Below are 23,485 nucleotides of genomic sequence, written 5' to 3'. Positions count from 1 at the left end.
TGCTGTGGTAGAAGACTGAGCTCTTTCGCCCCAAGTCGGACACTCTCTCAGAAAATGACCCACTTGGCCACATTTGTAATAACCATTCTTCCCTACTCTACCCTCTCCCAAGTGGAACTTACCGCACTTGTTATAAGGCGGCTTTCTCCCGAACTCTATGCTTAGTTATTGAAAGTAGTTTAACTTTAGTATCCATAATAAAGGCTCTTATTTCTTGTGTTTCCCTATATTATTGATCCCTCTCATATTCAATGACACTAACATGTAGCCTGTAGTAAGTAGGAGTTCTGCACTCCAACATCCTCAACCTGGCCGCTACTTATTCCCACTTTAATCTGAGTTTGTCCTCCCTTGAGTAACACTGTAAATTCATTGGAGGTAGTAATGCCTTTCTTACCACTATAAAAGCTATTCTGACCTCTACTAGTTGAACCACCCCATAAATCCTGCCAATCTGTGTGTTTTTCTCAGGAACTATTTATGGAGGAGTTATTTCAGCGTTGCCCAACTGCTGTTGCATTGGTCCAGTGGTTTGCCTTGCTTTATCAGTAATTGTCTGATTCTGTTTGTATTGCCACTTCTTAGGAACCGCCTGTGTATTAGCTTCTTTGGTGCTGTCATTTTTTGCATTGTACCTTTCGCCAGTTGAGGTTGTATTCCATTGTGCACAATCCTAATACAATTATGTCCCACCTTTAAACAATGATCATTGCAATAAAGTGGAGTCGAACAGTATTTAATAACCTGCTAGAATATCCTCCTAGTCGGGTCATCATAGACTTCAATACTCTTAGTAAGTGATTTAGTGATGTCCATCTTTATAAGTAGTCTAGTATATGAGATCCTTTCTGTGTGAGTAGTGCAACTATCAACATATAAAGAAACTCATAGACCACTACCAATTTTACCAAGAGCCTTTTGTGTCCAGCAATTTAGTGGCAAATTAGGACACTGAACCCATAGAGGAATAGTTTTCAAAACTTCATCGTGAAGGTCAAAATGAACAGTCTAGGGCTTGGCAATTACAGGCCTACTAATCATAGTGTGAGGTCCTGTGTATAGGACTTCATTCTTATCCTCGATATTATCAAACAATATCATATAGTGTGATAATTGATCTTAGATGTAACCATAAAATTCCATTGTCCTGTTATGAACCTTTTCAGTGCAGTGATAGTTGGTTCAACTCTTACTACATGCAGAATCATTACTTTTTACCATTTTTTTTCAGAGCCTCAGCAACATCATGATCAAGTAGCTGGACTACCTTTGTGTCCTCCTTAATATCAAGTTTAATAAATTCAAAATTCATACCTTTGGAGCCCATTGATTGTCGAGGTCTTACCCTTCTCTGTGTTTCCACTTACCTCATCAGACAACCTTCTTTGGTTACTACCGTTCCCCTATTTTGGGAAATTGGTGGTAATCACCTGACGAGGGGTTCGCTTCTCTGCTACATCAGTTATCTATGCTACCTATGGGATCCCTTGATTAGGTTTGGGAGTTCGCACCTCACTAAGAGCCAGTGTTTTTTGCTGCATTAGTTCTTCTTTGCATGGTTGTCCCCCCTTTCTCACCATCGTCGTCTGTCAAATTAGCACTCACGCTAATGTGCGTCGAGAGAAAGGAGAGAACGAAAATACGGAGGTTATAAAACTTTTTTACTTTTTGAGTGAATCGTGTTGCACGTGCTACAATGTTAAGACGTTCGTTGTTTGTTTCAAATTAATTGCGTCAAAATTTGGTTAGATGAAAATAATGGTTGCCTATCTTTTGTTGCTGATGTTAATGACCCATGGAATCGGATTTAGTATTCATTGAGGACCCATTGGATTAACGTTTTTCATGTTATCCTTTTCTAATATTTCTTTTAAAAAAAATAAAACTTCGTCTTCATTGTTAATTGATAAGCATAAACTTCCAATTTAAATTTGACATCCCAAACTCTATGCCCGATCATTGAGCAGAGACTATTTCCACTATTCCTACTCTTAACGAAAAATAGGACGGGGATGTACAGAAATATTCAGAGGGGCTCGTATGTAACATATTTGAGCAGGTTTTGTACGTAATAAAAGTTGGGACGGAAAAACTACTACACAAGCATACAAAAGTTATGATTAAGGTTAAGAATTACTCTAATTGGTAATTAATTTGGTATTAATTAATAGGGTGTGATTAATGGTAGTACAATCTCCTATTGATCGTCAGTTAAAATGCATTGATAGCTAGTGTAGTAAGATCTTCTTCACATTACTCTAATTGGCCCTTGTGTTTTGACATTTTTTTTTAGTATTGCGTTCATTAGGATTCAATTTGACTAATCTTTGAGACTAAATCAGATTAGTAGCTTATTTGGATTGACTTGTTTTTAAGTAACTTATAAGTTGAAAACTGCTTATAAGTTGGAAAAAAAAAGTAGGTGCAGACCAATTTTTTATTTTTGACTTATAAGTTGTTTTCAACTTATAAACGGCTTAAAATAAGTTCATCCAAATAAACCCAACTATTTATTGGGGCTTATTTTAAGCACAAAATGACTTTAAGTTGGTCAGCCAAACACTCAAAAAAACTGAAAACAACTTATAAACAACTTATAAGCCAATTCAAACGGCCTCTAGATCAATTTTATATTTTATGATTAAAATCGTTCGAAACTTATAGAATAAATATTATACGTGGTAAGTACTAAACAGTCACAAGTACTATATTAAAAAATACATGTTACACGCACAATATAGATAGATTCTTTTCTACAAATATCTAGTTCTAAATTTTGTTCTTTAGCGAATACCTAATCTACTCCTTCATGTGGACATGTAAGGTTGGAAATGCAAATGGCTTTTGTTTGTTGTTTCTATGGACTCACATTTAGGCGGACAAGTAAGATTATGCCCTTCGTGATAAAAATCACAACAATTACTCATTTTAGTAATGGCTTATTCTTTTCCCGTTTGTTTAAGTTTTGATGGACAGAGTACCAAAACCCTCACTATTTCAAAGCTTTTCCTCCACGGAAGACGCTGTCAAAGTTTCAAGGTCTCATGCAATAATGCCAACAACGTCAATGGTGATGAGCATGACAAAAACCTTGAAGCAAATGTTGATAGGAGAAATGTGCTTGTTGGTTTAGGAGGGCTGTATGGTGCTTCCAATTTTGCACCATTAGCTGCCAATGCTTCTCCTGTACCGGCGCCTAATCTCATATCGTGTAGTAAAGCCACGATATCGAGGGGTCCAGAAGTACCATATAGTTGTTGCCCTCCTACACCACTCGACTTGGACAACATTCCATATTACAAACTTCCTCCCGTGTCTAAGATCCGTAAGAGGCCGGCCGCTCAAGACGTGAATGAGAAATTTATTGCAAAATATCAATGTGCCACTCAAATAATGAAGAAATTGGACAAAGACGACCCTATTGGATTCAAGCAACAAGCCAATATACATTGTGCTTATTGTAACGGTGCTTACTTGATTGATGGCAAAGTATTTCAAGTTCATAACTCATGGCTTTTCTTCCCATTCCATAGATGGTACTTGTACTTCTATGAGAGAATATTGGGAAAACTCATCGATGATCCAACTTTCGCTTTGCCATATTGGAATTGGGACCATCCAAAGGGCATGCGTTTACCTCCCATGTTCGATCTTCAAGGGACTTCCCTTTACGACGAAAGACGTAATCCCCACGTCCATAATGGAAACATAATCGATCTTGGTTCCTTTGGAGACGAAGTTCAAACCACTGAATTACAAACATTGACAAACAACTTAACTCTAATGTACCGTCAAATGGTAACTAATGCTCCATGCCCCTCCCAATTCTTCGGTGAGCGTTACGTTCTCGGAGTTGATCCCAAAGGTCAGGGAACTATTGAAAACATCCCTCATACTCCCGTCCACATTTGGACAGGTACTGTCCCGGGTCCGAATTTGCCTAATGGTGCCACGTCATACGGTGAGGATATGGGTAATTTCTACTCAGCCGGTTTAGACCCGGTTTTCTTCAGCCACCACGCCAATGTGGACCGGATGTGGGTTGAATGGAAAAAAATAGGCGGGAAAAGAAGGGATCTCACGGACAAAGATTGGTTGAATTCCGAATTCTTTTTCTACGATGAAAACCGTATCCCTTACCGTGTGAAAGTACAAGACTGTTTGGATATGACGAAAATGGGGTATGATTACGAACCAACAGCCATTCCATGGCGTAACTTTAAGCCAACAAAAAAAAGCCGACAAGGAAAGGTGAATTTAAGTTCAATTAAGCCAGCAAACAAGGTATTCCCACTCGCGAAGCTGGACAAAGCCATTTCGTTTTCTATCAATAGGCCGGCTACCTCAAGGAGTCAAAAGGACAAAAATGAACAAGAGGAGGTGCTAACATTCAAGGGTCTAAAGTATGATTATACCAAATATATAAGGTTTGATGTGTTCCTGAACGAGGAAGAGACAGTGAATGCGGATGAGCTTGACAAGCTGGAGTTCGCGGGGAGCTTTGTCAATTTGCCACAAGTTCATGTACATAATATGGACTCAGATGAATCGTTTCAGCTGGCCATTACTGAACTGCTAGAGGACAATGGATTGGAAGATGACGATACTATTACGGTAACTGTGGTTCCGAAAAAGGGTGGCCAAGTGCTCTCCATCCAAACTGTAGATATTGAATTTTTGGATGGTTAAATTAATGTTTTTCAGTCCAACAATAATTTTCTTGACCTAAGGTGCATGTGCATTTACAGTAGAGGTTGAATGTGAAAGGCGGAATTATTCAAAGTGAGATATTTGTCATAATGGCACCTAAGGAATCCTTTAGGACCACCTAATAGATTTTTCCATGAAATGCACATATTTCCGATTTAAGATTTCTACCTTTTCATATAATTATATTACATTTATCTAGTCCAGTGGTTTGGACTTGGGACTTTCATGTTAGAAGTAAGTTCGAAATTTCTTGTCAGAGAAAGCAAGGTTTGTATTTTGAGTCGAGCTCATCGCATCGAACTTGCCTATAGCAGGTTACCTCTCCTGTGTGGCTTGTCAGCTATTGTATAGGAACGAAGGTTTTATCCTGTGCACATCCAAATTATAGTGATTGCGGTTTTCCTTATCATTAAAAAATAATAATAATTTATATAATATTTGATAGATAAATAACTTATTAGACGATTTTTTTTAGTAGTGGTTTGGCTTGGAAAGCCATATGAATATTTTTCTCTTAATTAATAATTCCTTGGAAGAATTATATTTCCTCCTCTCTTTTTTTCCCATTTGGTTTATCATTGAAAAAAAACATGATTTGTATATTGGACCTCACGAATGTTTTGCACGCGAGAATCAATAATAACATAATTTATGTTGATGTACGTATCATAAATTACGATAATTATAGTGGAAAAATAATGTGATATAGAGCTCGTTTGGATAAGCTTTAAGTTGGTTTTGGATGTGTTTGCCTAATGATAACTTTAAGTCATAAAGTCAGTCAAAAATGAAAAATTAGTATTCCAAACTTTTTTTTTCTAAATGGTTAAAGTCATTTTCTTTGACCATGAAAATTACTTTTATATCACTTATATTTTAACTAAATTTCAAAACTACCATTTTTATTCTTTTAACCCTAAAATTCACATCATTTTCCTCATTCAAGTATTTTTATCCAAACACTCAAGTTCTTATTTATAAAAATAACTTTCAGCACTTCAAAGTTTTAAAAACACTTCATTCATAAAAGTTAATTTTTTTAAGCTTATCCAAACGGGCTCATACACATAAAAAGCATGTACACTTGATTATTAGTAATATAAAAAAATATTAATAAATGAAAAATTGAAAATGTCAAAAATAAAATAGATATTGCATAGAACAAAAAAAGAGAATGACTATATATTTTTCAAAATTGAAGAAGAATATAATTTTTAAATCAAAATTATCTTGAATGTAAATGATTTTTACATTTTAAAATATATAATAATTATTAAATTAAAATATATATAGGTGAAAGATGTACAACCATCAATGCCGATTGCCGAAGCATATTATGTATTTTCTTGGATCCCTTGTCTCTCGTCCTGTCTTGAATCGTCATATTATATCTATATATTAATATTATTACAAGCAAGAAAGTATAATCATAGGATTATGTCCAGTGACAGCGTAGAATAAAGATATGTGATAGTTTTAAGATAAATTAGATAATAATTAGTTATTGTTTGTCTTAAATTTTTAGAGTTTTTTATAATTTAAATTCTGGCAGTTATTATTTTATATTTTTCAAATTTTTTTATGGTCATTTAAATTTTCGCAGTTTATTTTAAAAAATGTTCAAATTGTGACAAATTTTTAGTCATAGATGGTTATCTATATATTTAAATTTTAAATACACATTAAAAAATAAAAAATAAAAAACAAATCAAAGAATTACTAACTGCACATTAACTCCCCACTTCTATCCTAAACCGTCTCAACTTTTAAATTAAAAAATAGAAAACTTAAAAAGGTGTTATGATAAATTTTAATTAAAATTAGTTTATAGATAACTAAAAATTAAAGTTTGAAACATTTTTAACAGTTCTAAATTGAAACTATAAAAAGATAAAAATTATTTTAAAACATAAATTGTTAAAATTAATGTTTAAATAAAGATGAAGTTTGCTAAAAAATAGTTAGTTGAATTAGTGTTAAATTTTGAATTTGAATTAGAATGTGCAGATTCTTCTAAAACTCAAATTGAAAACTAAATTTATAATAGATAAAGTTCTAAATTTTTACATTTAAAAATATATATATATATATATATATATATATATAAAACTACTATACATAATGCACGTGTCTCATTCTTCCATTCCCCACTCTCACGTTCTCTGTATACACATGATGACATGAACATAACAGATACAAACACATACAAATGATTTAAGATTTTGTGAGTAAGAAGGATATTATTCCAATTGAGCATAAAGAAAAAAATAAATCAAAACAATAGTTAAAAAGAAGAAGAAGAAGGACCTAGATAAATAACTAGCTAATATTTTTTTTTACAAATAAATCTCTTCAAAAAAATTAAAATGAAAAGGATAAATTAAAAAAAAGACAAATAATAACTTACCAACAGCAACACCAAATCCCTCTCACGTCCCCCTAAATTTTTCATTCCCCATTTTTTTCACACAATCAAACTATGATCAGATATGGTTACAACTTAATTATATTTGCATACACATACATATAAATTACACTTTCACACAGAATATATGGGCAAGCACAGATAGAGGTAATAAAAAACACAGAGAAAAAATTAGAGTAAAGATTTTGTTTTTGGTGTGTGTTGCTTAAGTTGCATTAGAATAATTGAGTATATTTTGGTTAGGTTAAAAAATTACATTAGAGGCCATGGATAGTCGTGTTGCTTAAGTTGCATTAGAATAATTGAGTATATTTTGGTTAGGTTAAAAAATTACATTAGAGGCCATGGATAATCGTGTTGCTTAAGTTGCATTAGAATAATTGAGTATATTTAAAACTTACGCATTTATGTTTACTTTTTCCATTCTACTTCTTCTTCTCTTATTATCCTACGAATATTCCCAGCCTTTGTTTTTTAAAAAAACAAATCTAGAAAATTTTCAAACGTGTCATAAATTGGACTTTTGTAGGTTGATGATGGAATTGAGGCAGAGTAGTTGTTACAAATCATAAAAATATTCACAAATAAAGAGAAAAAAGAAGAATATGCTAAAGGTATTATGATTGAATGGATAACATTTTGTGCCCACATGTTTGAATTTGATGGAAAAGATACATTAATATTATAACACCATTAGATCAAAATGAAACACTTAAAGAATTGTTTTTGAGACGTAGGAAAATTCTCAAGTACAATTGTAAGGAAAAAGGCATGCTCGTAATTTTATTTTACATAGCTTTAAAATTAGCTTCTTCAATAGTTTATGAAAGCTTTCTCTTTAGCAAGTAAAGAGTTTACTTATTCATGTATGATGATAATTATTGTTACTGCATGTGATGATTGTTTTTTGTGTACATTTTCAATACTTAGGCATTTAAAAAGATGGATTATTATGATATATGTGAAACTAACTATGATTTGTGAATTAGTGGTTAAAACAAATATATGGCCACCTTTTCATTGAAGTATGAAGATTTTTATAAATGTTTATCCAGCTTTAGAATAATCGTATATGTACATGTTATGTCGAAAAAAGAAGGTTTAAAATTAATTTCAACTTTATAAAGAAAATTAATTTTAGAAAAAGAAGAGTCGCCACTTAATTTTTTTAAGAAATTAAGAAAACTTAATTTAAAAGACCCTAACAGATTTAAGTCTTAAAAGTTCAGAGCAAAAGGTATTAGGTTCTTATTTCGACTTTGAGAAGGTGTTAAGCATTCAAAGTGGCCGCTAACACGCGGCAATCTGACAATTTGAAAAATTATTTGACCAACTTTTAAAAATATTAATTTAAAAGAAAACGAAAACTTTAAAATTATTATTTTTTTAGAAAAAATGATCAAACTTAAACATTGAAAATAATATACATGTATATAAAAAAAAGTAAAAGTTTATCAAATGACTAATTAAAGGTAGAAAATTATTTAAAGAGTAAATTAACATAAATTGCTTTATCTTTAGGGAAATCTAATTAAGTTAAAATAAATTAAAATTAATATCTAAGCAAACATACATAACATAAGTAAATAAATTATTACAATCTTGATCAATATAAATAAACAATAAATAAGACATGAAAATATGGTCCGACACTTAGTTTCGTTACACCTGGACTAAGCTATTGAGCTACTGCGTTTTGAACCTTAAGCACAATTTCACTGTATATCGCAGTTGTATACACACTGTATATCGGAATGTATATACACTGTATACAATATTATTTTCATATATCAAACTGTATACATACCATATACCACATATTTGTTCCCTGTATCTGTTGTATATCAGACTGTATATACACTTATATTAGTATATACAACATTATTTTCTTATATATCAAACTGTATAGATATTGTATATCAGTGTATACGATACTTTTTCCACCTCTATGAAGTTCATAGACCTAAATAGGATAAGAAAATTGATAACAAAATAGTCCAAAATTTTAGTTATGAAATTCTCTTGATGTTTTGAATTTTTTGATATATAATTTGCTCAAAATAACCTCTTTTTATGTTTTTATTGAGCCGATGATCTCTCGGAAATAGCCGTCCTACCTTGGTAGGAGTAAGGTCTACGTACACTTTACCCTCCCCAGACCCACATTGTGGAATTTCACTGAATTGTTGTTGTTGTTATTGTTGTTGTAAGCAACAAAGAAGATGGAAAAGAACAACGAAGAAGACATAATAAAGAAGTTCTAGAATATGTTGGCCATTTTTTTTGGAAATCAATACCTTTTCCTCCAAAACCCAACTCCATTAGATACATTATTTCTCTTGCTTTCAAAACCTACGTTTCTCTCTTCCTTTTTTCAATCCTTTAATTTCTTTCTATTTTCACTCTCATAATCTTAGCAGTTACTTACAAGTTTAATTCAAATTTGTTCTCTCTTCCGTCAAAATCTCTGAACTTCCTCAAGAGATAGTTTTTCCTCTTTTTCAACTTATAGTTCATCTTTTTTTTCTCCATATTCAAAGTACCGATACAAATGGATGATGCTCCTTCTTTTAGCATTGATATTACTCAGATATCTTTACATAACATTGATCGTGTTTATGATTCTGAATTCTCACGATGGTGGTTGGTCTAAAAACAGATCTAAATAAGTGCACGATCAATTACATTAATTAGTAATGGCGAATCAAAAGGGTGAGATATCCTCCTAACTCATGTTGGATTCTTTAAGTCATCGCATAATGTCCTTAGTTTTTGGATAAAAACTATTTTATTAATCTATTTTGGTGCTTGATACTCTTGGACATGATATTTTGAGATTAGATATTCTTGATGTGATAACTTTCAGATTTTGAGGAACATATGTAATAGACTTTAGTGATTTTATTATTTCTTACTTTCATTTGAACTTCTGCATTATTGTCGTATTTTATAAATTGAATCGCTAACATAAGTTGGGGTTGTATTATTGATTCTATCACCTAGGAGGTTAAGTATGTATGTCACTCATAACCCATTTTGGATCGTGACACCTAGATAAAAGAATATTTGAATTCGAGTGTGAGGAAGGTGATGAAGGGAAGAAACTCCCACATCGATGAAAAGGGGTCTACAGAGCCTACTTATAAGGATTGATCAATCCTCTTCCATTTGAATTAACTTATTGGGTGTAAATTAGGCCCAAAGCTTAATTTAACATAGTGATCCAAAATTAAAGTGGCAAAGCCACCTTGAGTTCAGGAATTCACCCTAACCCCATTTGGCAGAATATTATACTATTTATACATGATTAAAATATTTTTTAATATATATATATAATAGATGTTGAATCCCCTTTGACTAGTTTGTGTGTCTACTCTTCAAATTTTGAACCCCCTTAATGAAAATCTTAACTCCGTCACTGGTAAAAGATGTTACACAATCAATAGTCGTGTGGCTGCTAGGATCACATGCGTGTATCTAAGTAAATCAAACGACACTTTTAAGCTGTTTTTAACTTATAAACTGCTTAAAATAAGTTCATCCAAATAAACCCAACTATTTATTGGGGCTTATTTTAAACACAAAATGACTTTAAGTTGGCCAGCCAAACACTCAAAAAAAACTGAAAACAACTTATAAAGAGCTTATAAGTCAATCCAAACGACCTTTAGTGGAAAGGAAAAAAAGTTTTGGAACGGCTCTGTTTGTTTTCACTTAATTTTTTTTTTCGTTTCATATTATTTTGATAAATAATTTTTTTTATTACCAGTGAAGAATTACAAAGCAGAGGGAAAAAAGATCAAGATTACAAGTCAATCTTAGTCGAGCATAGTCTCAGTAATCAAACATACAATTTTATTATCACAACTCATCTATTAGCATCAGCTCAAACACGGTATAAATTTAAATTCTTGAGCCTCAACTCCACATTTCTCGACTTGATAAATCTAACCTATAATTCAAGATATTTTAATCCTTTTCCGTTAAAAATGTCCTGAAATTATGACTTGGCATGCCTCACCTATACAAAAAAATTTCAATTAGCATATGCACATGTACAAATCAATAAATTATTACAAAAATTATTAATTACATATATAAATTAAGGACTCTATTATTTTTTAAAATTATTTTTTTCATATACTATATTATTATTATTATGATCAATATGTGAGGGTTCTATGATCACCCATTAATAAACTTTTTTCTCGTACATCCTCCGTTTCAATACGTTATTCACATTTTTTTAATTTTCTTTTTAAAATGTTACTTTTCTTTTATAACAATTCTTTATTTACTATATAGCATGTTTAATATGATACTACAACAACAACCCAGTGAAATCCCACAACGTGGAGTCTGGTGAGGGTAGAGTGTACGCAGACCTTACTCCTACCAATGTAGGACTGTTGTTTTCGAGAGACCCTCGGCTCAAAAAAGGCATAAAAGGGGGTCAAATAAGGTTAAGAAATTCAAAGCGCTATAGGAAAATAAATAACGAAGGCATCACAGATAAAATAGAGTAATCAAAAGTACTGAAAGTAATAAATAGTAACAGAAATAGCAGAAATGAGAGCACAAGGAATTGTAATGTGCTAGTGCGCCTATGAATAGGGAAGAATAACGAGACTATGTACTAGCCTTCTACCCTAATGTGAGTCCTCCACAACCTCCTATCTAAGGTCATGTCCTCGGTAAGCTGTAACTGAGCCATTGTCCTGTCTAATCACCTCTCCTCAATACTTCTTCGGTCTACCCCTACCTCTTCTATAACCATCCATGGCCAACTGTGTCAGTCTCCTATCTAAGGTCATGTTTAATATGATAAAATTTAAAATTACTTTAATATATTTAACATATTTTTAAAATTACTTTAATATATTTAACATATTTTTAAAATTATAAAATTTATAAGTCTTTTAAATTTTTAAAAACTTTGTTTTAAATTTTTTAAAAAAATAAAACGGATGGAATTATTATTTATCTCATTTTGCCAAATTCTACATTCTAAATTTGAAAAGAAGAAAAAAAAATCTGAAAAGATAAATCAATTACTAGGCTTTTTCAGGTCCTGCATGTGGCCTGTATTTGAGTTTACTGAAAAAGGCAGAATTATTTAAAGTGACATTCACTTTCAGACCAGATTATTTTGCCCAATCCATGAATAAAATTCCCCACATGTTTTGAAATTTTCTTCCTTGTAATTATTGTCCTTTTTCATAAACTTGGTGGAAAGTAAAACGTGCTTTTCCAATATTTTCCAGAATCAAAAAAGTACTGTTGATATTTTTTGTGGGAAGTAGGTAAGAGTAATTTTTTAAGTACTTTTTTTAAAAAATAAATAAATTTTTAAAAAATACTTTAAAGAAAAACTACTTTTTAAATCTTCTGAAAAACTTATTTTTTTCTCAAAAACTTGATCAACAACTCTATTTCATTTAAATAAGCATTTTTGAACTTTCAAAAATTTGGTCAAACAAACTATTAACTTTGATTTTTCTTTTACTTTTACATTTTCGATTAAGCTCCGAAACCTTATGTTCTAAGCAAGTATTTGGACATGAATTAGTTAATATTTGTAAAAGGATAATATAATGTTGGTGTAATATATCATAAATATAATAAATTACAAAAATAAAATAACAAAAATGAATGAATAATTCATTCGAGCCCACTGTAGCATAATCAACACAAATTTAACAGTATATTTCTTAACTTGTCACCTCCAGAATACAACAGCCCAACAATATCTCTTAATTTATTTGAAGATGTTTAATCGAATACTAACACTGATCAATTGTTTCCCTTTTTGAATTTTGCAGTTTAAAATTGTTTGTTACCATTTGAAAAAGGAGAAAAGAAAAGTTGAAAAAGTGTGTTGCACACTGAGAGAAAAAAATATTCGAATTGACAACATACTGACTTCTTTTTATAGAACATGTGTTATTAAAATTTAATGTCAATTGTGTGACGTATCTTTGTATACCTTTCGTTTTGCAAATTCAAAAATTGAGTCATTTGACATTATAAAAGTAAATAAATTCCACTCTTGGGTAATGAAAAATGCAATTTCATGAAGTGTTGTGTTTTTGTCTATTTCTTCTTACAGTATAAAAAAAAAATCTCTTCTTTATTATAAAAATAGGATAATAACTTTTGACAGTACTATATGTATGCACTTTTTCATGGTAAAACATTCTACAATTAAAAGAAATCTTAATTCTAAAGTATGTACGAAAATTAATTAAGAGATAGGTATGGTAAAACATTCTACACTTTTCTCTTATCTTCTCTAATTAAAAAGGGGACAAAAGTCTTCATCTTTTCCTCTTTTCTTTTTCTTTCATAGAAGTTAGAACTAATTAAAATATATAAAAAAAATAATCCTAATTCTAAATTATTTGGAAAATTGCTTCCCAATCAGTTTAGAGTACTTCTGTATAGTAAATTACTTGTTAATGTTACTATTTTTTAAGTGACTTTATGGTGTATATTTTTTATATGTTCGGTGCATAAAACTTACATATACTCTTGAATTAAGCCAAGGGAAATATATTAATTTCAAGCTCTAATGATGATTGCACTTTATGCATGCGTGAAATTGTCACGTTGTAGATTCATATGCTTGCCAAAAGCTGGTCAAATCGTGAATAGGTTGTAGGAGTATGGATAGGCACCTAATGAAAATTTTGATTCCATAATTAGATTTTTGAATTTTTAAAAGATATTATTATTATAATAATAAGTTAATTTGGTATGATTTAATATTTTAAAGTTTAATTTTGATATTTTGCGATTAATAAAATGATAATCATAATTTAATAGAATAAGATAAGTGTCAAAAAAAAATACTTAAATTTTTTTTTTTTGTTTCATATCTAAACTATTGGAGTATAAGTTCATACTTACGTTATCACCTCTTTCTTTTATTCCACTCTCACTATGGTGTATATGCTACACTCTCTCTTTCATTTTAAAAAAATTATCACATCACACTCCACATAAACAAAATATTCACCTAGACAAAAATTAAATAAATTTTTAGAATTAGTTAAAATTAAATATTAAAGTATTACTATCATACCCTCAAAAAAAATATAAAATATTTTTATTACCCCAGTCCACTACTTTTTCTCACCATACTCCCCCCTCCTCCCCCCACCCATTTTTTTGTTTTATTTTTATTTTCTAAATTTTTTTTATAAAAAATTTTTAAAAAAATTCTTACTTCATCTTCCTCCTCTCCCTCCCCCTTCAAATAATAATTTAGATATTATTTTTATATTTTTTTTAAAAAAAAAATTATCCCGCCACACCTAACCTTTTGCTTCCAAATTTTTTTATCGTTTTGTGTTAGATACATTCACATGAGTGAGAAAAAATATTTTAATTTTTTTTAAAAAAATGAATTTTAAAAAAAATAATTTCATTTTAAAAAAAATATTTCATTTTTAAAAAAATAATTTTTGGGAGGGATATAAATACTTTAGTTTTAACTTTTAACTAATATTAATAGTTTATTTAACTTTTATCAATATAAAATATTTTAGCCATGTGGCAAAAAAATTCCAAAAATAAAGAGAGTAGAGAGAGTGTATTACACACATTACTAAGGTGTGTTTCTCAAACAGAAAAATGATAGTTTAGGTATAAAACTCACACTCTCAATAATTTAAATATGAAACTCAAAAAAAATAAAATTTAAATATATTTTTGATAGTTATCTCTATTTAAAATAAAGATAATATAGGACTTTTAGGACCACCTCAAATCTTAGTTGTCAATGTCTGTCAGATAAGATCCTTTCAAGTCAATGTCTTGCGAATTATATATTATATTCGGATAAAATAAAAGTTATTTTAATTTATATTTTTTTTATTAAATAAAAAGAAGAAAAGATCTGTAGCGGTGGTAGAGATAAATTGATGATGTGGTGGAGGAAATGATGGCTAAGAGGCAAGAAAGAAGAACATTATTGCAAAGAATTAAATTGTTAATCTGTAACTTTGCTTACTTTCATAAATCAATAATATGAAGAAAAAAAAATAGTTATAAATATGAAGAAAAAAACACGATCAAGTGGCGGCGTTAATAGTAGAGGTGGTGGTTGCTCAAAAGAAGAGGAAGAAATGAATGTGATAGCAACGATAATAACAAATCTGAAAAAAAATAAAATAATTATGATGGTAAAGGAAAAGAAAATAATGAGGAAGAAGAAGAATGTTGTATATGGCGGCGATGGCGTATGCTGGTGGTAAGTGTCCACGTAAAATTCATCTTCATTCTTTCCTATTTAGCTCTCTCTAGACTAAATACATAGCTTCCAAAAGAAAAATCATCTTTTTTTCTAAAAAAAAATTTTGCAGTGTGGATACAAATATTTTCAATGGGTTAAAGCTGGATTTTCAGATTGAGCCAACATGGTTATCTATGAGTTGAGAAATATGATCTCCAATATTGGCCAGGTGGAAGAAGTTTGTTGTATTTCTTGTTGTGGTTATGCTATGGAATTGACTAGGTCTTTCTTATAGATTGGACATATATATCAAAAAAATTGGATCAGACCAAATTTTAAAAAAATCGAATTAAATTGAACTAAATTAAATTAGTTTGATGACTATTTGACAAATCGAAAATCGAAGTATCGAATAGAAGTTGGAAAAAACCGAAAGTGCACCCCCTAGTTCCTTTGTGTTTGGCGATGTAATTCAAGTTAATATTAATGATATTTTATTTGTGAAATAAGCTAGATCTAAGTGTAAGATTATACAAATTTTCACGTAACTATTATCGAACAAATGGTTGAGAAACCATTGATAGTAATTGAGGGCTCCATCTCCTAAGGATGAGGTACGATTGTTGGGTTGAAGAGTAGGTTAGGAATTTAGGGTTGTTTTGGAGAAACAATACATGAGTGCCTTTTCCTGTTCTTTCTTTTTTTAGGGTGGGGGTGGGTGGGTAATTACAAGTGACCCATATTAGAGATCATATATAGGTTAACTCGGATTACTTGGAGAAAATAAAATAGGTAGTGTTATTTAATTGAATATTTTTTTACTTAAATGTTTGTCAAACGCGCGTTAAATATTTATGCTAGGTAATAAAAATTTGTGTTTAGATGGTACATAAAAAATGAATTTAAAAGGTTAAAATGGACTAAGGTAGAGTTGAAATGCCAAAATAAAATGTAGGAGCAAGTTAGAGAGGTTATATATATGTTTAGCCTTTTAGATCTTTAATCAAAGAAAAGCTAATTAATTGTTCTTGGTTATGTAAACAAGGATAGTTTTGAAAGAATAAGATCAACTCATTCTTGCAACCCTAAAATAATATTATATCTAATCTACTAAATTATTGGGGTATGACACATTATTTCTTAAAAAAATATTTAAGAACAAAAATTAAAAATTACTGCATTCTCCTATTACTCTTTTGATTATTTTCAAACTATTTTCTTAGAAAATATATACTCATTAAGTGAAGAATAAGTATGAAAAAGAAAATCTCAAAAAAAAAATTAAATTTTGAACAATTCAAAAAATCCTAACAATTAACTTAATATGAACTAGAAAGATTAGTTATTTTGAAAACAAAAGGAAATGTAGAACTCTCATGCTACCCCAATTTTGTGGCATTAATATTTTCAAATTTTAACCGTGAATTAAAATGAGAATAATGACATAAAATTGAATGGAAGACAACCATTTATTCCATAAGTAGCATTAACTAGGAAAACACACAAACGCAAACACAAACACAAACACTAGAGATAAAATTTGGCACCATAGCCACCAAAGCGGACTTAACAATCCACAAGAACAATCTCCACACTACACATGGATACACCATCGCCACCTTCTTTAGGAACCAAAGTTACCGCAATAGTTTCTTCATCTTCCAATCCAATATCCTCCAAAAGCTCTGTTATTGCCAGCTTGAAAGTAACATTGGTAATATTTGCAGTACTATCTCCATGAACATGTGGCAAGCTAGTATAACTCCCCGCGAACTCCGCCTTGTCAAGCTCATCCGCATTCACAGTCTTATCCACGTTCAGGAACACATCGAACCTTATGTATTGAGTATCATCAAATTTTACATTGTTGAATGTTAGTATCTCTTCTTTTTCATTTTTCTCCTGTTGAGTCCTTGACGAAGACGGCCTATTGATGGAAAATGAAATGGCTCTGTCTAGTTTAGTTAATGGGAAGACCTTGGAAACCGGTGGAATTGCACCGGTATTCGCTTTCCCTGCTGTAGCCTTTCTGATTGGTTTAAAATTACGCCATGGAGTAGGCATTGGTGCGTAATCGTACCCCATTTTTTTACTGTCCAAACAGTCACGGACTTTCACACGGAACGGGTTCCGATTTTCGTCGTAGAAAAAGAATTCCGAGTTCAACCAATCTTTATCAGATATATCCCTTCTTTTCCCGCCTATTAGTTTCCATTCATTCCACATCCGATCTACATTAGCGTGGTGACAGTAGAAAACCGGGTCTAAACCGGCTGAGTAGAAATTACCCATGTCCTCACCATGTTTTTGTCTAGGTGTGTCACCTGTCCAGATGTGGACGGGAGTATGAGGGATGTTTTCAATAGTTCCCTGAGCTTTAGGATCAACTCCGAGAAAGTAACGCTCACCGAAGAATTGGGAGGGGCATGGAGCATTAGTTACCATTTGACGGTACATTAGAGTTAAGTTATTAGTCATTATCTGGAGTTGAGGTATTTGAGTCTCTTTACCGAAATGACCAAGATCAATTATGGTTCCATTCCGGTGATTTTGGTTACGATTTTGATCGTAAAGAGAAGATGCCTCGTTATCGAACATGGGAGGTATACGCATACCTTTTGGATGATCCCAATTCCAGTATGGCAAACCGAAAGTGGGATCATCGATGAGCGATCCCAAGATTCTCTCATAGAAGTACAAGTACCATCTATGAAAAGGAAAGAAAAGCCAAGAGAAGTGAATTTGTAACTCTTTTCCACCAATTCTATAAGCACCGTTACAATAAGCACAATGTACATTAGCTTGTTGCTTAAACCCAATAGGGTCAAAAGGGTCTTTATCAAGTGCCCTCATTCGACTAATAGCCAATTGATACTTAGCAATATACTCCTCATCCGCTGCATGAGCAGGGGGGCGGATGCGGAGTTTAGTCATAGAAGGGAACTTGTAGTACGGAATGTTGTCAATATCTTCGGGTTGAGGAGGGCAACAACTGTATGACACCTCGTCGTCTTTATTTATATGGGCTTTAGTACAAGATTTGAGATCAGGAGGTGGTATAGGAGAAGCATTGGCGGCTAATGGTGCTAGATTAGCAGCACCATAGAGACCACCTAGGCCTAAAAGAACATTTCTCCTATCAACAGCTTCAAGGTTTTTGTCATGCTCACCAACATTGTTCGCGTTGCATGAAACCTTGAAACTTTGACTACGCCTTCCGTGGAGGAAAAGTTGAGAGGGTTTTGCTAAGAAAGATGAGTTGGTGAAGGAAGAAGAGAGGGTTTTGTTGGTGCATAATGGTAGAGTAGTGGAAGAAGAAGACATTGTTTGGGATGAGTGATTTTAGTTGAAGGGTTGCAACCATTATTTATACACAAATAGTGAAGGTAATGTAGCAAAACGTGAGACACGTTCCTGATAGTAAGTCTTATCTTGGAGTAATTACTCTCGCCTAGTGGGAAACTTAGATATTTAAATTTTGATTCTGAAGTTCTATTTTTTAAAATTAAATATATTATATTTATATTTTCTTTTAAAATTCATTAACACTATAAGTAGAATAATCATTTCATTGCAAATCTAATGTAATTTTTTATGATTGTTAATTTAATCTTATTATGCATCAAGTATATTATACGTATTAATTATGTGCATGCATATTTAAGTTTCACTTTTCTCTTAGACATCATACATAAATGTATTATTTAACTTGACCTCAATCTGTATCTATGCCCTCCAATTTAAATTGTGCATAAGTAAACACTTAATGTAATGACCCGTTAGGTCATTTCTAGAACGAGTCATCCTCCTTCCATTAAAGATCCTTTCTGTAAATTTAAGTTGAAAATTTTGGACTATTCGATAACTTCGATAAATTAGTTAATGAATGATTTTAAATAATTGATTTAAATTGGTGGACTAAATTAATAATTTATTAGAACCCTATACCACTTGGCCATATATATTAATTAAAAATAAGTTAATATAATTTAGTATTATTTTATCATTGTGAGTAGTAACTGTCGCCTCCACGCCCAACTGCACAAAGAGAAACCCGCGAACAAGAAAGAAAAAGGGAAATTGAGTAGTTCAGGTAAGATTGTCAACCAAACTTTGCTTCTGGGTGCATATGTTATACGTATGATATTATTGGTGGAAAAGAAAGGGAGGAACCTGTGAGGGAGGACTTATTTTTTTAATTGGAAATCAAAGGAGTGAATTGGCCAGAATGAAATGATTTGAGTAATGAATAAGAGGTTCAATTGTAAGTTCAATTCTTTTTAAAGTTTTGGACAACACTAGTGAATATACAATTGTTTAAGGGCATGAAAATTAAGTTCTGCAAACGGGTCCATAAGTAGTTGATTTCATTTATTATTATTTTTATTTTATTTTTTCACATTATAATTCAGGTTTTGATAAAAATTAGTATACGTGATTGCATATTAGGTGTATTGTATTATATGAATACCATTAGATTTATGATAATTGGAGGAATTAAGACCTAATCCTAGGCTTAAATAAGAAATATGAGACTTGATAAATTAAGTGATATCAAGTTTGAAAATGTGATTATAGATTTGGGTACTTCTTTGGTTCTAGGCTAGACATATAGTAATATATGTAATGTTAGTTTCAAAATCTTATTATGATTATTTATTTGATTAGATTGTGGTATTTTGGATACTATTCGAAAAAGGAAGGCTCAAGTTCCGGAGTAATTGCTTGATTATTTGAGGCAAATGAACTACTAAACCTCTGTTTAAGCTTGTAGATGCTAGTATTTCCTTGTTATGTTCGTTGGAGAGTAATGAATATTGGACTGGGTTATTGACTGTATGATTGACCTTAAAAATGGAGATGAGGGTATAAAATGGCAACCTAATGATGTGTATTAGTGTGATAGGAGATTATTGACTTATCTTGGACATGTGAAATGACAATATTGATATGAGATGTGAAAATTATTATGGTTATCATGCTATTATCGTGAATTATATGAACAAAAATTGATTGCATTATTTCTGATATACTGTGCTGAGACTAAAAATAATATGAAATAAAAGGAGGCCGGGCCACACACTCCGTGGCAAGTATTATGAAACATAGGGTTCAGGCCACACGATCCGTGGCAGGATATGTATATTGAGGGGACGGGTCACACGCTCTGTGGCAGGTTACATGGACAGAAATGTCCCCTACGAGTTCCGAACTGTGATTCAGCAGATGTGTACCAATACGACAGACATGCATCATTTCATTGCATTGCATCACACCTTTCTGATATTTGTGAATTGTGTTCACCTCTCATTGTTTCGTGTTTGCTGAATTTGACTTGATATGATTCAATTGCTGAGTATTTGTAATCTGCGTATTATTACTATACAAAATGTAGAGTTGGGTTGGTTTTATGCAAGTTGCAGTTAAAAGGTTCGATTGGTAGGACAAGAGACTTGTATTTACTGAGTTTTGCTTAGTTTTAGTTGTCCACTTGCTGAGTACCATATTGTTTGGTACTCACCCCTTACTTCTACACTTGTGTAGGTTGTGAGCCCGGACCTGCTTGATCTCTTAGTGTTTCCTTCCACATCCGAGGCTATCATTCGAGTGTTGAGGTAGCTGTTACATTCATCTAGCAGACACCTCTTACTCTTTTATTATGTTTTAGTCTTATTCTAGAGACAAAAATATTGTGACTGTATTCTCTTTCGTACTTCGATAATGTATTAGTGGCTTGTACACGTGACAATCAGTCTTGGGAAAATTTGAGATTTCCTACCTGTTTTTGACGAAGTTAAATCTTGCTTTATTTTATTTACTTCTACATTCATTTATCGTTGGCTTTTAGGTTGACTTGTCTCGGTGGGTTGAGACGAGTGTCATCACACTCGAATTCGGGTCGTGATACTTAAATTTATATAAAGTTGAACAAGTAGACACATGCGTCCGACACATGGCATACAATATCTTCTACATGACATAATACAAATCAATTAGAGTGATACGTCGTCACGCGAATTGTCACGTCGAATGTTTATGTCTACTAGTTCAACTTTATACAACTTTAAGTGGCTACTTATGCACACCCAAAGTTGGACGACGTAAATGTCAATTGAATTCAAGTTAAAGGGTACATTATGTATTATGCATATCTCTTATTCTTGATGTAGATAAACGAATTTTGATTGTCATTAATGAAATATTTTCTAAATTATAATTTTAAAGTTATTTTACAATATAAATAGATAACACTTTAAGAAATTGTTATGAAATATATCTTTACTTTTATTAATTATTTTCGTATTACTTGCATCGAGATATGTTTACCAAATTTATCACATTATAGATTCCGTTAAAATTGATAAAATTATTATTTTATTTTATTCATTTGTTTCACTATAAATAGAACGACATTAGCATATACATACTCAATCAATATTTCTCACTTTTTTTAACGAAATTACTAATTTTTTTTTATATAGAAAGTTTGCTATATAGATTGCAAAACAAACTACTATGATTTTAAGGAAGTAAGAAAAAAAAATGATAAAGGTTGATAAGGCAAGGGCAAAATAGATATTTAAAAGTCAAACACGAAATGGGAGGGATAATAACTATTTGTTAAATTTGTGGAGGAAGTTTGATTTTAAAATAAAGTTGAAGGGTGTAAGTGATTTTCAGGCTTATAATTAATACTTATAAGAGCTTAAAATCTATGAATTAACAATATAAAATTATTTATATAATTAGATTACTAAAAGAGTTAAACACGTTGCTGATTGTAAGTCTTATCTTGGAGTAATTACTCTTTCTCCAAGTGGGATTTTTAGATATTTAAATTTTTATTCTCAAGTTCGATTTAAGTAAAATTATATTATAAACTATAATAATTAATAATTTTTAAAAGAAAAACTTTATTGACTCATAATTTTAGCCACAATTTGGTCATACATTCTCAAATATTTTTAAAAATCAGATTAGATAAAGTTTGGATTGAAGTTTCGACATGTGTTTAGCCATAGTTTTTGGAAATATATTTCACTTTTTTTAATAAAAATAATATAAAACATATATCTTAATTATCATAGTTATAGTTTGCTAATTACAATTCGTAGCTATAGTTATAGCAGCATTTATATAATTCGCGCAATATTTGTATACGTTTGTATAATTCGCTATACAATTCACTGTTTTTGTATAACGTTTGTATATTTCACTATACAATTCATGCACGTCGTTTGTATAATTCGTTATACAATTTGTAGTATTTGTATATTTTATTGTACAATTCGATTCGCAAACAGGGTTTGTATAAATTACGCGATTATACAAAACTCAAACTGTATTCGCGCACGATGTTTGTATAATCGGGTACAATCTTTGTATAATCACGCGAATTATACAAAATTCAAATTGTAATTACAACTAGATGTTTGTCGCAAGCCGTAATTAATTCAAACTATAGCTATGTTAGCTAATTAACTAATATATGTTTGCTTATCCGCGTAATTTTTCTTTATCTAAATTCATAAATTTGACACAATATTTAAGAAAATCCTAACATGATAATTTACTAAAAACTATTAACAACACAATTATCGGCAACTACAATTCGTCAAATTATGATAATTTAGGAAGATCCAGCGGTGCAAAAAGCTAAATAATAATAATAATATCTTTCCATAATAATCTTTTCATATTTTATGAACAATCTTTTTCATAACGAACATGTATTTTCATATGAGGAGTGTCTTTAATGAGGAGGAATAGTAGATAGAATAAGTTGCAGTCTTTAATAGATGAATTATTTTTTTCATAAAATACAAAAAAATTGGGATTAGTTTTAAAATTTTAAAAAGAACTAAACAATTATTCTTTAGCCTAAAAATCATTTTTTTTTAGATTTTAGTTTTTTATCAGGAATATTTTCTAAAACTAGACAAATTCTTTTACCAAATAAATTTTATTAAAAATACTTGCAATTTCTATGACCAAACATGTACTTACGGACAGAGGGGTGGAAATAAAAACGAGTAAAGCCAAACATAAAAGAGCATAGAAGGAATAAGAAAAGGTTATCACATTATTTCAGACCCCAATGAAGGATATTATTA

The 23,485-nt window shown here is 31.0% G+C and overlaps 2 protein-coding genes across 2 annotated transcripts; one reads left to right on the top strand and one right to left on the bottom strand.

Annotated features, from left to right (window-relative positions):
• Positions 1–2,725: 2,725 nt before the first annotated feature.
• On the top strand, positions 2,726–4,869 carry LOC129889512 (catechol oxidase B, chloroplastic-like). Its single transcript, XM_055964831.1, has one exon. It carries the CDS (start codon positions 2,935–2,937, stop codon positions 4,687–4,689), a length of 1,755 nt encoding a protein of 584 aa, XP_055820806.1. The 5' UTR covers positions 2,726–2,934; the 3' UTR covers positions 4,690–4,869.
• An 11,927-nt stretch (positions 4,870–16,796) lies between these two features.
• LOC129889511 (catechol oxidase B, chloroplastic-like) lies at positions 16,797–18,722 on the bottom strand. Its single transcript, XM_055964830.1, has one exon. It carries the CDS (start codon positions 18,693–18,695, stop codon positions 16,938–16,940), a length of 1,758 nt encoding a protein of 585 aa, XP_055820805.1. The 5' UTR covers positions 18,696–18,722; the 3' UTR covers positions 16,797–16,937.
• Positions 18,723–23,485: the final 4,763 nt, after the last annotated feature.

This window comes from Solanum dulcamara, chromosome 5, assembly GCF_947179165.1.
Source record: "Solanum dulcamara chromosome 5, daSolDulc1.2, whole genome shotgun sequence".
Lineage (NCBI taxonomy): Eukaryota > Viridiplantae > Streptophyta > Magnoliopsida > Solanales > Solanaceae > Solanum > Solanum dulcamara.
The sequence above is the reverse complement of the archived record's forward strand: the minus strand, read 5'-3'. Positions and strand labels throughout refer to the sequence as shown.